General features: G+C 35.6%; 1 protein-coding gene across 4 annotated transcripts in view; it reads left to right on the forward strand.

Moving 5' to 3' along the window:
- The window catches only part of Snx13 (sorting nexin 13), a 100,522-nt gene that overhangs the window by 60,859 nt on the left and 23,656 nt on the right, over window positions 1-16,007 (forward strand). For all 4 annotated transcript variants that reach the window (XM_059279670.1, XM_059279668.1, XM_059279669.1 and 1 more), the window contains 6 exons: window positions 1,182-1,281; window positions 3,505-3,698; window positions 4,923-5,027; window positions 5,758-5,890; window positions 9,035-9,072; window positions 13,315-13,384. In XM_059279670.1, the coding sequence (XP_059135653.1) occupies window positions 1,182-1,281; window positions 3,505-3,698; window positions 4,923-5,027; window positions 5,758-5,890; window positions 9,035-9,072; window positions 13,315-13,384 (640 nt within the window). The remainder of the gene's footprint in view (window positions 1-1,181; window positions 1,282-3,504; window positions 3,699-4,922; window positions 5,028-5,757; window positions 5,891-9,034; window positions 9,073-13,314; window positions 13,385-16,007) is intronic.

Raw genomic sequence — 16,007 nt, forward strand, 5'->3', positions numbered from 1 at the left:
TGGAGATTTGATTTGAGGGACTGCTTAGGAGCATATCGAGAGTGATATGGTAGTTTGTATAGCATCAGCACACGCACTACAACATGTGAAGATTGTCCCACCAGGTAACAGTACAGCATGTTGGGCTGGTCTGCTGCCAGCTCACGGTGTTTGAATAAGTTGGCATGAAGGCCCATTGGAGGTGACTGGAGATGAGTGCAGAAGGGAATGGGTTGATGGCCAACTTGTGCTCTCAAGGTCGTCTCCCTTGGCTCTGCTGCTGTGATAAAACAGCTTAGGAAGACTCCGTCTGACACTGCCAGGCCACAATCCACAATGAGGGGAAGGCAGGGCAGGACCTGGGGCAGAAGCCACCATGAGAGAGTGCTGCTTCCTGACCTGCTCTGCTCACTCTGCTGCTAGTTTCTGACACAGCGTAGACTCAGCCCGCTGGTGATGGTGTTGCCCACAGTGGACCATCAGTGCAGACAGAAACCAACCTCTCTGATGTTTGCTTTCCTTGTCTGTACACTCGGTGTGGTCGTACTCAGCAGGATTGCTGTACAGTCTAAACCAGGAAGTATTGTGTAGAATGTACCCAACCCAGTGCCTGGCACTAACGCTCTTTACATTTTGAACCTTTTCTCTAATCAAAGTTCTCTTTGCAGGTAGCTATCTTGTTCGGTTGATTTGACTGTGTAGTTCACTATATTTGAAAAGAAATAAAATTTCTCTATCAGTAGCAGAGGTTTTACTCTGTTAAAAGCAACACTGCTCTTTGGAAGCGTTTTCCTGTTAGATAAATGCCAATCAAAATGAAAGTAATGAGTGGTTTTGAATACGGGAAGCATTCAAGCATATTCTTTTGCCTTTATTTCCTGCAGTGTTTGTTTTACACTAGAATATGTGGAAATAGAGAATACATGAAAATACAATGATACAGATTATTTTGTATTGGAGGAAATGAATTCTTATTATATTTTAAATGATTATTTGATAACTACTTCTTAAAATGAGTAGGGATTTAGAGTCACTCAGCAGAGTATTTTATTGGAAACCAACATGCATGAAAAGGGGAATCTTCGTCTTTGTCACATTCTGATAGAATGTTGCATTTTCCTTATATTTATATAAACATCCTACCCTAATGATTGGAATGATTGGTGATTAAAGTGCTAACTTGTATTCATTTGTGTCTGTAGGAAATAAATACTGTGAAGCTAGCAGCAAACTTTGGGAAACTTTGTACAGTCCCTTTGGACAGCATTCTTGTAGACAATGTTGCACTACAATTTTTTATGGGTAGGTAAAACTTTAAATAATATTGACATTAAATTTTTTTGGTTTTAAACTTGTGGTAAAATACAGTAAAAAAAATTCTAAAACTTAATACTTTTAAGTGTATAGTTCAGTGATATTAAATACATTATTAAGGTACAAGCATCCCCCATCTATCTCCCTAAAATGGTTCTTCTGTTATAAGGCAGAATTCTGTACTTATTAAAGTGATGGACTTACTTTTTTAGCATATCCTCAGGTTTCTTCTGTGTTACAGCATATGTCAGAGTTTCCCTCCTTTTTAAGGCTGTCACATCCATAAACACACATGTGTGCATGTGTGCTCCCCTCTCCGGCCCCCAGTATCCTTGCATAGCCATTCATCCTCACGGGAATCTTGGGTTGCGTCCATAGTTTTGCTAATGAGAATGAGGTTACAATGTATATGGATGCATAAGCAGCCTTTTGAGATTCTTCTTTCAGTTCCGTTAGGTATATAACAGTGAGTGGAATTAGTGAATCATAATTTTCTTACTCATTTTTTGAAGAACCACTATACTTACTTTTCAATGATTGTCCTGTTTTACATTCAGCGAGTTTAATTTCCCAGGTCTTTACCCTGGTTTTCAGAGTTTTCATTTCAGTGTTCCATTAGACAGACCCTGCCTGTACTTCACTGTAGAGTTTGTTGGCTTCTTACTCTGCTACCTTGCTTGAAGTTTAATAGTTTAAGATATTAGTGAATTTGGATGGTTATTATTTTGCATTCCAATTTGAGTTCATCTTTTCCTCCCCCCGTCCCCTTTTTTTTTGGTTTTTCGAGACAGAGTTTCTCTGTGTAACTGTCGTGGCTGTCTTGGAACTCACTTTGTAGACCAGGCTGGCCCTAAACTTATAGAGATCTTCCTACTTCTGTCTCCCAAGTGCTGGGACTAAAGGCGTGTGCCGCCGCCACCACCACCCAGCTTATCTTTTTTTTCTTTAGAAACCATAGAGGTAGACATTTTATTTTTTTTTGGTAATAAATAAATGCTTTTCATAACAATGAACATTTGCCTATTTTAAAAATAAACCAAAGAAGAGTTTAGTGTGAATTAAATTCATTGAGAAACAGTACTTTATTGGCTCAGTATTGGGAAGTGGAAACATTGGGATTAGGAGAACAAGGTTTTTTGTCAGCTGTATAGCAGTTCCATGGCCAGCCTCAGCTACGGGAGTTCCTGTCTCAAAACAAAAAATCATACTTTATTGGGAACACATGATATGTGAAATAACATATTCATGTATGAATGAGATACTTTGTTTTTATATTTTTTTAGTACTTACATATTATTTTGTTAATATCACATTAAAATTACTTTTATCTGGTAGACATTTCCAGCATACTTAAATCTTTGAATCATTATTTATGTGAACAAAGTATATATGGTTTCATACAATGCTAAATGTAATTTTAATATACCTATAAAATTACATGTTATTGCTAATCTTTTTTCAGAATAAAAATTGAATATTGATTATGTAGTTACTTATATAAAGTTTATGTAGCATGTTCACTAGGAATTTTATCATCAAGACATGATATTAAAAAGCTTTAAGTTGGGCACAGTGATTTATGCCTATATGCAGAAGGATTCAGTAGAAAGCTCTTAAGTTGCAGGCCAGCCTGAACCACTAGTGAGATTCTATCTCAAAAACAATTACAAAAAGCTTTCTCCTGTTTTATTTAGCTTAACCAATTTACATTTACTTTTTGACATTAGAGATTTACTAAACCCTTTATTTATGTTTCTTTATTTTTTTGAGATTAGTATAATCCCATCATTTCCTCCTTTCCTCCTTCTGAACCCTCCCATACACCCCACTTTGCTGTCAAATCAGTGACCTCTTTTTTCATTAATTGTTGTTCCACACACATGTGTATATACAGATATATTCCTTAATACATAAGGAATACCCTATTCCTTATGTATAATGTTACTTATAGTTGTGTTTTCAGGGCTGACCATTTAGTATTGGATGACCAAGTGGTATGCTCTTCCCTGGGGAAGACTATGTCTCCCAATCTCTTTGTTGCCCATAGTTTTTTCTGTAGGGTGGAGAGCTCATGGGCTTTCTCTGGTCCACTTTAGTATGTGAAATATAGAGTTTGGGTATTTGAAACTGTAACTCTTCTTATGTATCATACAGTAATATGAACCTAAAAGTATGACATTGGTAACTGTTGCTGTGGCTCTGGTTTGGTAGATTATATGCAGCAAACTGGAGGTCAAGCTCATCTCTTCTTTTGGATGACAGTGGAAGGGTACCGGGTTACAGCCCAGCAGCAGCTGGAGGTTCTATCGAGTCGTCAGAGAGATGGAAAACATCAGACCAGCCAAACCAAAGGTCTGCTAAGAGCAGCTGCTGTTGGAATCTATGAACAGTATTTGTCTGAGAAGGTAAGGTCTATTGTCGTCCCTGTTTTCTATCTTTGGTAGTAGTATTCATAATACTCTGTGATACTTACTATATTGGGTATGATGGCTTCAGTGACCTTGCCTTATTTAATCCTAAGGACAGGACAGTCTTCCTGTGCATATTTATTCTTATTGTCCAAGGGAGGAATCAGTTTTATAAAATCTAATTAGTATGTCTAAGTTCATGGAAATACTAAATGACCAAGTCAAGACTGGTAGTTCCTTCAGATTCGGGGACCTGATGGACAGAAGTCAGAAGGATAGAAGAGACGGGGTGTGCCGAAGGAAGCAGAAGAGAGCTGGATATGGAGCTTAGTGGTTCAGCACTCGTCTAGCTTGCACAGGCCTTCAGTCCCAGTACCATATAAAAAGAAAGATCAGATTTTGTATTTCTGCATCTGTTGCATATGTTTTGAAATGAAAATTCTAGCAACACGTTCATCTTTAAGATTTATTTTGTTCCCACATCACATTGGAGCTTTGTTGCAACATTGGTCACTAAAATAAGTTTAGGATAATGGTAGTCTTTTAATAGCTATTCAGAAGGTTATCTGGTGTCAAATTAGTCCTATAATACTTAAATAACTACTGATTGCTTGACTGATGACAGTGTATCCTGTGTGCCAAACACTATACAACTATGCCTTAAGTAAATCTCTGTTAATCCTTAATAGTGATTTTGATAACCTCATGTAGAATTATCTCCTTTTTTTTTTTTTAATTTTGGGAGTAAGGCCTACTAAGATGAAATTTGCTCCATAAAAATCAAGAATTAAGTCTGTCTGCCAGGGCTAGAGAGCTGGCTCACCAGGTGAGAGCACTAAGTACTCTCCGGGGGACCTGGGTGGATTCCCAGCACCCTCAGGGCAGCCCACAGCTGCCTGGAACTCCAGTTTCAGGGGCCCAGCAGCCTCTCCTGAACTCTGTTGGCACCAGGAATACATGTGGTACACAGAAGAAATACTTAGACACATAAAGTAAACAACTCTTCAAACAGAAAACCTTCGTGAGTGTCCTGCAGTCTACAGGACAAACAAAACGCTCTGGCTGTGTTTTAGATTTCTTAAACACAGCAATGTCGTTGGTAAACCAGTGATTCGTACCTGCCAGCTGCTCTAAATGATAGGAGTCTGTTATTAACTCTGAGTTTTTACTGTTTACTTATATTTAGAAATTACCAAGATCATTAATTTTTTTCTCTGTTAGGCATCTCCAAGAGTTATTGTTGATGATTATTTAGTAGCAAAATTAGCAGATACTTTGAATCATGAAGATCCAACTCCAGAAATCTTTGATGACATTCAAAGAAAGGTATTAATATTTCATGTTTCTTGAAAAAGTATTTCTGTGTACATACAGGTTTTTTTTTTTTAAAGTAGAATAGTTACTAAAAAGATATTAGGGTTGTAATAACTCCTAATTGCTAATTGTAAGAATGTAAATGACTTTTTTATTTCCTTGAATGGCCATTGAGAAAAGTTCTTATTTGGTGTTGCTCTGTTTAATCTGAAGAAACAGCCAGATACTCGTCTAAAAATTCAGTAAGTAGGGGCTAAAGAGATGGCTCAATGGTTAAGAGCACTGGCTGCTCTTCCAGACAGAGGTCCTGAGTTCAATTCCCAGCACCCACATGGTGCCTCACAACCATCTGTAACGAGATCTGGTGCCCTCTTCTGGCCTGCAGGAAGAACACTGTATACATAATAAATAAATCTTAAAAAAAAAAATTCAGTAAGTAGATATCTATATATAAAAAAGCGTGCATCAAAATTCATCTTAATATAAACTTTCATATATGTATTTGTTCCTTAGAAAACACTACTTCCTAGAGCATAAAAAATGGCATAATATCACATAACTTACATTAAGGTAGGAACCTTTTAGTCACTGCAAGGTCCAGAATATCATATTAGTTATTAAACTGTCTTATTGTTGACACCTTTTAAATAATGATACATTATTGAAAAACAGGAATAGAGATTTTGTGATACTTCATGTAGTAATATGTGTTAAGTTTTGAATACCTCAATTATTTCCACAGGTATATGAATTGATGCTGCGGGATGAAAGGTTTTATCCTTCCTTCAGGCAGAATGCACTGTATGTGCGGATGTTAGCCGAGCTTGACATGTTAAAAGATCCTAGTTTCAGAGGATCAGATGATGGGGATGGAGGTAAGGTAGAAAGGTGTGTGTGTGTGTGTGTGTGTGTGTGTGTCTCAGTGTGCATTCTGATTACCAAAAGAATGACCTTTTAAACATGATAAAAGATGATTCTAAACTACAAATGTAAATTGTAATATATTTTAAAGGATATAAGGGAATGTGAGAATAAGAATGTTTTCTTAATAAGGGTCATCCAGAATATTTTTATGATGATTTCTATTTTGGTAATCAGTGGTGATGAAGTGATACTTTTGTGAAGAGTAAATGAGGAAAGAAGTAAGGCCTCTGAGAATAGGCCCCAGGCTGTAAAGCAGTGGACAGTGTGGTAGCTGTTTGCTTTAATTGTGTCCTTTTCTAAAGCTTACACATTAGGATGCTTTTTTACCTAGAAACCCCCAAGTAATTTATTTCAGTCTTTTAGTTTTTTTTTAAACGATGATACTGAGAGTGAGCGACATGTTCTAGTATGATATGCACTTGGAAGAGTCAGAGGGTATTTAGATTTTTACCTTCATTCTCCTGATTATTGCTTATGTCTTATAGTTTATTTGCTTTAATTCATTTTTGTCAGTTGTAAATCTGGAATATTGTTTCATCATCATAGCATAACTCACTCATCATTTTTAAAGAGAATTCTCTGTGTGAAAATGTTTTTTTGAGTTAAAGCACAGGCATAAAGGTTGTGTAAGTGGAAACTAACATGTTATGATGGAGCACAAGGCCTTCAAACATGAATTCCTCGATCCAGCGGTCATTTTACTGTGATGAAATTCTGGGGCTTTATTAAGATTTGAACAGCTTTCTCGGATATTCTAAATAAATAAACAATGTGAAGATAAAGTAAATTGGAAAATTTAGAACTAATTGCCTGAAGGACATCTTTTGATTATACCATTTACTTACCCATAGGCTTTTGGGACAAGATCACTTGAAAACAGAGATACATTAATCTACTAGGAGTACTTAAGCCTTTAGTTATGATTGTGTAGTTAAGGAAGTAGTTTATTTCTTGAAATGTTATACTTTGTGGGGGAGAGGCATAGGGAAATTGTACAGTTTATCTGTATTTCTTCTGTCAGCTCACTATGCTAAAATATCTATTGTAAAGTGTTCGCTTATATTCATTTCATCCATTTGGAAATTTTCTTAATGCTTTTGAAGTGGGTCTGTTGTGTAACCCAGAATGGAACAAGATAAACTGAATCATGATCAAATACCCTAAGTGCTCTGTGATTTGAGATGCTGATAGTACCTACATACTCTCTGTGAGTCGGATTGGCTTATTGTCTCAAGTCGCTCTTCCCACCAGTCAGTCCAAACCTTCTACTTACTTTAAATATAAATTAGGTTAAGATTTTTTGAATTGGCTTTGTTCTAAAGTAAATAGACTTCTCTCATATATCAGTTACTGAGTGACTTCACATTAAATCACTGATTGTAGTTTGTAATTATATATATGTAAAATACACATATGGGGGTGTGTGCATGCGTGCGTGCGTGTGCACGTATGTATGTGTGCATGTATCACACGTGGAGTGCTGCTTGCAGGTCAGTTCTCTCCTTTCACCTTGTGAGTTCTTGGTTTCAAACAGCCAGGGCAGCCATCGCCCTTAATCTGCTAAGCCATCTACTTGCCCACATTTATGTGTCTGTCTTTAGGATAATGCTTCATTGCTTTCTAATACCTTATTGTCTTAACTGATAGATTTTTTTATGCATTTTACACACAGAAAATATTCAGTATTGAAAGCCAGTTTTAAAATGATATTAGAGAAATAGTATAATATGCAGCATAATTTTAAATGGCTGTCAGATTTATTGTCTTTTATATTTGGATTTCAGATCATAGGTCTAGCATTCTCGCATTGAGTTCTTACTGCTTACATCTCTCTGTACTGTTACTTATTTTTGAGACTTTTCTCTGGTCACAAGGCTTAAGAGATTGCCAGACCACAGAAGGGTAGGAAGCATTAATCATATAAGGAGGACAGTTGGCATATTTATTTGCTGTAAGAATCATCTGCTTATGAACCAAAGAGTATTTCTAGATGAAGTTTCCCATTTGTTTTTTGTGATCAGAAGTCTGGGAAACTAAGAAGTGCCCTTTCTATAACAAGTTACTTAGGCCCCTCTGAGAACTGTCCAAGTAATGCAGTCTAGTTGAAGATTCATTGAACTAGTCAAATTTATACATTAGTAAGGTCTGGAAAAGGCACATGAACTTTAAATTGTGTGTGAGTAGTATTTTACCATAGCAGAGACACTGTAATTTAAAGTTTCATTTGGTTAGATATGTAGCAAACCCAAGAGCAAAGGAGTGATTATTGTTATTAGTCATTAGTGTTATTAATCTCTACTTGACTTATTTGCTAACATTTATTTACATTTTTTGTTATTATTCTGACACTTACATTTTCCTCCAAGGCTTAAAAAAAATTTTTTTAAGTCAGCATCCAAAGTTGTGAGTCTCGACATTTTTGTGCACATTTTTCTCCTTTTCTGTTTTTGATTTCTCTGGCTCTTTGTAAGAATCCATCATCAAGCCTAGCTATATACTTTCCTAACATTCATTACAAAATTATTTTCTCATCATTATTGCTTAATTAAATGGCATTGCATACAGTGATTTCAGAATCTAGATGGTAATGTTTTATGCTGAATTTAGGAGGAAACAATGGATTATTAGATATTTTTAAGATCCATGTATTTGTATCTCACATTGAAGAGTGATATTATTTATATCATTTTTTAATACTCAGAGACAGAAGTAAGAAAATAATTCTGTAATTACCTAATGGGCTTCACTCTGAGTTCTTGCCTTGCAACTCTGAGTTACTTGCATTGCATTAAACAACATCATATGATACATGAGAAAAGGTATAAAAACGATTACTTATTGTTACTTGGTACTTACATGTGAGTTTGTGTGCACCTGTCAGGTGATGCATATTTTCGTTTAAATGTCTAATTACATGATAGTTGGAGATTTAAAAGGTTAGATATTTGGAAGCGTAAAACAGTTTTATTGTTGCTCTGCTTTTATATGAGCTGTATTGTTGATGTTTAAACCTACATAAAGCAACAGCTTTGTACATTTTTTTGCTGTATATTCAGCTATATTGCTGCATATTATGCTTTATTTTCCTTTTGTAGAATCTTTTAATGGGTCTCCTACAGGAAGCATAAATTTGGTAAGTACTACTTACGAGTACTTTAATTAGTAAAATAACTCAAAAATAATGTGACAGGCTTTTAATACATGTAAATAAGAAGCTTCAAGCTGCCCTATAGAATGAAAAGACATTGTTATGCTTTTAAAGAAATGTTAAGTTTGTAAGGCATCTACAACTTTGAATTTTCCTTTTTAAAAAATGAGGATTAGATCACACCTACAAAGCTGCAGTTGAATTTTATAAAGGAATCGATTTCTTTATCTCAGCATATTGGAGGCAGGGGCAGGGCATCTCTGTGATCTCAAGGCCAGCCTGGTCTACATAGTGAGTTTCATGCCAACCAGGGCTATATAGTGAGGCCATATCTTTAAAATAAAAAAAGGAATTATTTCATCACTTTAAATGCTATATTCATATATATATTATCCTTAAAGCTTTAAATCACTTTTCTCCCACTTTCAAAAGAAATAATAAATTCTTGGGATAACTGTCAACTTAGTTACTGTTCTATTGCTATGAAGAGACACTGTGATCAAGTCAGCTCCTAGAAGAAGATATGCAATTGAAGGCTTGCTCACAGCATCAGACAGTTCATTGATTGACAGGCAGACATGGTGCTGGAGAAGAAGTAGCTGCAAGCTTCATCTTGATGTGCAGGCAGAGAGAGACTGTACCAGGCCTTTTCTTTTTGGGCTACCAATCAGCTCCCAAATCATGGCATGGAGACTAATGAATTTTGAATGCTCAGACTAGCTTAGACTTGTTTCTGGCTAGCTCTTTTAACTTAACTTGTTTCTCTTTATCTATCTTTTACCTCAGGGCTTTTTACCTTTTCTTTCCTTCTGTATATCTTACTTTCCCAGCTTCTCATGGCTGGCTGGCTGGCAGCTGCCTGGCCCCAGGTGTGTGTCCCTCTCTTTCTCCTCATTCTCTTCTCCTTCTTCTTCTCTCCCTCTTTCTTGAGCTTTGATTTCTCCTATTTATGCTCCCTGCCTGCCAGTCCCGCCCATCCCTCTCCTGCCTAGCTCTTGGCCATTCACCTTTTTATTAGACCAGTCAGGTGCCTTAGGCAGGCAAGATGAAACAAATGCAACACATCTTTACACAATTTAACACACACCCTCACATCGTTAAACAAATGCAGCATAAACAAATGTCACACATCTTTACATAGTTAAATATTCCACAAGAGACTGGGCCTGGTATGGGCTTGGGAAAACTCAAAGACCACACACATCCAGTGACACACTTCCTTCCCAAACAGCTGGGAGCTAAGCATGTAAACATAGGCACCTGGGGAGGACAGTCCCATTCAACCTACCACAGATGTAGTAGCGTGTGCATCAAAACAATTCAAGTCCTTACAAAAAGGGTTTTTTATTCAGAATTTTATAGCAATTATATCTTATTATTTAGAGAATTAAGAATGATAGATTTTTAGCACATAAACTCCACTGGCAATAATTTGTTGTATGTTCAATAATGAACATATTATTTCTCCTATATATCTGCTCTTGCCATCAGATAACTTATCTCCTAGAGTACTATTAGGAAGAAATGCTAGTGTTCTGTGAAATACTCAGTTCGTCATTTAGAGATGGCCGAGAGGTAAGGGTAGTAAGTTCAGAGGTCTATTGGCAGCTCTACTGCTCCTTATTTGGAAATAACCTCATTGAGTAAACGGTCTTTTCAACATAGAGTATAACTTGCAAAACAACTGAAGCAAATCAGCCATAGGCACGCCAGATTCTTTGTAACTTTTAAAATGCTTTTAAACTTTTTACTTGTTATATTTCAAAGTGTCATAATATAAAAAGGAATTGTTTTTAGAGCATTCAGTGTTAGCAATAATTTTTGTCATATACTTTGCAAATATAAACTTTGCAAATCTTGAAAACTTTTCTCAGTTTGAAATTTTCTAATATTCCTACTTATACTGTTTATACAAATGTTTAAACAGTAGTAAAATGTGATTTTTTTTCTCTCTGTCTAAAGTAGGTGCTTTTAGAAGTTAAAAGGAATCTAAAAATCTCTAAATCAAAAGTCACATTGGGAATCATTTACTTGTAGTGTTTTGTTTTTCTCATAAATCTTTTAAATTCCGGCTTTTATGTAGCTGGAGTCACTCAGATTTGTTTTATGATATGAATTAAAACTTTAGTGACTGGCTGAATTTTAAATAGGATTATAAACTGAACATAGTTGTTGATTGCAATGTACTAAGCAGTAAAGATACTTAATGCATTGATTATTTGACACATCACCCTGTTGAGATTAGTGGATACATTATTCCTGCTAGCTCTACCAATGACATCGTAATTGTGTTTGCTGAGCTGACAAGGAAAGTTTGCCGATATGCCCAGATCGTCTGGAGACTGTGGCAAGAGGATCGTTTGAATCCTAGACTTCTTTGTCAACCTGGACAGCAGTCTATAAAAACAGTGAAGAGGGAGAAAAAAATTCTGTTTAAATGTTGCCATAACATACAATTAGAAAACAAACAAACAAATGAACCATTTTCTTTTCCTTGTAAGAAATTTAAGAATGTTACCTCAAGGATTGCTTTATAAACTGTGGTTATTTTAGGACAATATTCATGCGCTTGTTTTAAAAATCACAATTTTCTTTTATCAAACAATACTTTTTCCAAATTGCCAAATTGAATGTAATTCTGGGGTTAATACTGTTCTATCATATGGAGTTTCATAGTCGAGGTTTTTGTTTGTTTGTTTGTTTGGGTTTTTTTTTTGGTTTTTCAAGACAGGGTTTCTCAGTGTAGAAGCTCTGGCTGTCCTGGAACTTGTTTTATAGACCAGGCTGGCCTCGAACTCACTGAGATCCGCATGCCTCTGCTTCCCGAGTACTGGTATTGAAGGCGTGCACCACCACGTCCAGCTATAGTCTATTTTATAATTATTTGTACATGATATTTGCAACAATATTTAAGATTTTTATCATTTTTTGATTATATGTAAGAAGATTGTTATGTTTACTTTTGAAAAATTTGTGATTTTTTTTGTGCTGTTATTAAAAGAACTTATAGTTTATAAATTACAGGTAGATATTGGATATGTAAAATAATCTTATATCTAAATTGTGCTGTTTCTATTAAGAAAACATTTTTGTGTGCACCACATGAACACTTAAAGTATATGTGTTTTACTTCTTTCCAAAATATTTTCACTTATTCTATGTCCTAACAAAGGTGTGGAATTGTTATTAAATGCATTAAACCTTATTAGAGATTAAGTGCAAAGGGGTTTTTGTTGGAGCCAAATGACAAATGGCACGTTCTACCTGCTAAATCCCAAATCCTGTGCCCAATAGGGAAAAAAGTATTGATCATAAGCACATTGTACAGACAGTGTTAGATAGAGTCTAGCAATTATATCAGAGAGTGGTGGGAGTCACCCCAGCTCTGCTGTCCTTGTTGGCATTCAAGGAGAACCTTGCAGGCAGGATCTTCAAAGAGCAGCTTCAGGTTGCCTTGCTTGGTTGTCTGTGTGCCCGGTCTGCCTTGCCGACATGCTTGTTGGGGGGGTGCATGTGTATGTAGCCAAGGGATTTAAAATTTAACTTCAATTAATTTAATAGTTAAATTAATTGTTGGTCAGTCAGTAATGGTTTTGTTTGTAGAATTATAAATTTACTAACAAAAGTCTTAGCCTGGACTTACTTCCATTTGGTAAATAGTCATAATGGCTAATTATTATAGTAGGCAGTTTTCTAAATATTTTACATGTGTTCTCATTAATCTCACATACCCCATGATGCAGGTGTAATTACCCTCCTTTTGTGCTAAGTAATCTAAATTAACTGATTATTTCTGTTAACAACAGTGCTAACAAATATAAATCTATCTGTAGTGTATTTCACCTTAAAATTTTTATTGTAAAGAGTTCCTATTTTTAACTTCCTTTATATTGTCTATAATTGAAAATAAGTTATTGTATGTGGATAAGTGTTAAAGAGTCTATTGTGATATGTTGTTACTAAATTGTTTGGTTTTATGGTTTCTTTTTTTTTATTTTTGTTTCAATTTGAGACTCAAGGTTTCAGCCTCAGTCTCCCAAGTTCCAGGAGCTCAGGAGCTTAGCTTCCTCATCAGCTCTCTCAGTGTAAACGCAGAGCATCCTGGTCCAGGTGTGGTGGCCATGCACATAGTGTGAAATGGACATGAGGGGATATGAGTGGTAGACCTTTGATACAGAATTTTTAGTACTCTTCCTGTAAAGTCTTGTTCCCTAATTTTTCTTCCAGTCTTTGGATGACCTTTCCAGTGTGTCCTCTGATGACTCTGGACAACTTCATGCCTACATTTCTGACACTGGTAAGTGGCTTGATGCTGCAGCTACTCCTACGTATGGTCGATTGTAACATCCCTGTTACCTTCCCGTTTATTATTCCATTCAGCATGTTTTATGGTCATATTTTCTGATTTTGTTTTCTTGAAATAAATTCTTCATTAATTCCTGTAATGTTTGGTTGCTTGTATATTTGGTTATTTTTCTTCTCTAAGGTTGCCACTGTTAACATTTGAAAATGCTTACTTTCTAAGCATTTTATCATTTCAAGGAAATTCTAGAACCAGTCTTTTCCTCTTTGAACTTGAATCTTGCTGGTAATCCCTTTCATAATTTCTATTTCTTTGTTGCAGAACTCTCCAATCTGTATTTGCTTTCATGTACTTAAGAGTTGGCAGAGTTAGTTGGATAGACAGAACTTGTACACATTTCTCAAAGGCCCTCACAGATACTTTCATGAGTTGAGCCACCTAGGACCTTGTGACAGTCATAAGTAATGCTGATGAGTATTAGAAATGGTAGTTTTCTCCCCGGTCTCTCACTGTGCCTAGAGTGCAAAGAGTGTTTTTGCTATACTTAATGCTGTATTATACAGAGATACATGTCTCAGATTTCATTTACTTTACATTTTAGATTTTGAAAAGAGATTTTGATACATAATCTAGTTTGAAAAGTAGTGATCTGCATTTTTAAGTATGGCTTTGCTTTCTTATTCTCAGTGGAGCTAAAGACTCATTTGTGTCCTCACATCTGCTAGATTTCTGGAATAAGTTGTGTCAGGTGTTTTTTCACCTTTTACATGTGGTGAATACATCTATTACTGTCGGTTTAGACATCACTGGAGAGCGCACTGTCGATTAAAGTAGAGGTCCTGTTGTTATTTTCCTTTGAACTTTTGAAGCACCTGTCCCACCTTTTCTTTCCATCAGTTTTTAAAAAACTAAAGAAAGTCTTCATATTCTTTCTTGGCTTGTCTTCTAAATTTAAGGATGTCTTTTCATGTAATAGTCTTTTATTTCTTAGAAATATTAAATTTTATGTCTAGAAGAGGACATTCATGTCCATTTCTCTGATGTTAATATTTCTCTTTAGGCTGTTCTGATTTTCTAGTTGTTTAATCAGTTGTTTATTTTTTCAACAGTATGTTATTCTTTGAAATGCATGAAAGCATAAGGCAAACCATTTTTAATTAATTGTTTTTTCTCTCATTGAAACATACAGAAATTCTGGGAAAGCAATATCATATAGTGGGGTTAAGAGCACAGCTTTGACCAGTTGCCTGGGCTCAGACCTTCACTCTGTAGCTTCAGTTCTAGCTACTGGAATTTCTTCACCTATCAAGTAGAACCTTGATAGAAATGCCTATCTCATGAGATAGCTATAAGTGTAACTAACTACTAGTAATTGCTTATGTGTGACAGGCATCATATATGGGTGCTTATTCAGTATTTATTTTTCCAGCTGGACACTGATCCATGATCTCATGTCCTTAACATTTCTGTTATTGAACATAAAACTGAAGTTCATTGCTCTGCTGCTCTAAGACTGGTCCATGACCTCTACTGTTTTTTTTTTTCTTTCATCAAAATTATCCGTTTTCTGACATTTAAAAATGTTAACCTCATTATTCTTGTTGCTGTATGTGCACCTGGGTGGTCTCTTTTCCCTAACAATTTGTGACAAATCTCAATTATCCTTTGAAAAGTACTTTTCTACATGTTCTCTGTCTCTTCTGTTCCTTGCTATTCTCCCTGTTCTCATTAATTTGTAATTGGTTATGATGAGCTGCCTGATTGGCTTCTACATTATCTTTTCCAAACATCCCTTGAACACAATTGATAAATCCAATCCTTTATTGATCTGGCAACAGTGTTTAGAAAAGCTGAATCTTTAACTTACTGGAAAAGTCATCTATTATTTGATACGACTGAGTCTGTAAGAGAAAGTTGATGGGGGAAGGTGAGGTGGGCGGGAGGGGGGAGAACAAGTGAATCCGTGGCTGATATGTAGAACTGAATTGTATTGCAAAATAAAAAATAAATAAAAAAAAATGAGCAGTGCATACTGCAAAAATGTGTATGTAGAATGTGATGACTAAAGAATTTCTATTACTAATATTATCATCGATATAATTTAAATTGGCCAAATAAAAAAATTGGTAATATATGTAAAGGGAAGGAAAGACAATTTTAAGTAGGAAGTGCAAATTTTAGAAAAGTTATCATAAATTGTTAGACTGAGGCTTTGTTCATGTATATTTGCCAATATAGATATCTACTTTTATAGTATTGAAGTAGTTTACTAAGAAGGTACACAGAAACTCCTTTGCTAGATGATTTGAAAGATAGCAAAACATTTAGTCAGCTCTAAAACCTCTCCTTTCTTTTTTCTTTTTTTCACAATTATGGGTCATTGTAATCTATCATTATATGTTAGAGTTTTGGATAATGTAGTAGTCTAAACTGCCACAATGCCTTCCACACATGGCAGTGTTGTAAAAGTATCTGAAAAGTATACAGGTGCCATAGCCATGAGGAAGAGCAGTTCTGGGCAGTGAAGAAGCAGTGATGCCTAGTGAGGCTCACAGTAACTTAAAGAGCCTTTTGCTCAGCTCCTGCATTTGGAATCCTTGAGTCTGTTTTCTCCGTG

This window comes from Peromyscus eremicus, chromosome 14 (assembly GCF_949786415.1).
Source record: "Peromyscus eremicus chromosome 14, PerEre_H2_v1, whole genome shotgun sequence".
Taxonomy (NCBI): domain Eukaryota; kingdom Metazoa; phylum Chordata; class Mammalia; order Rodentia; family Cricetidae; genus Peromyscus; species Peromyscus eremicus.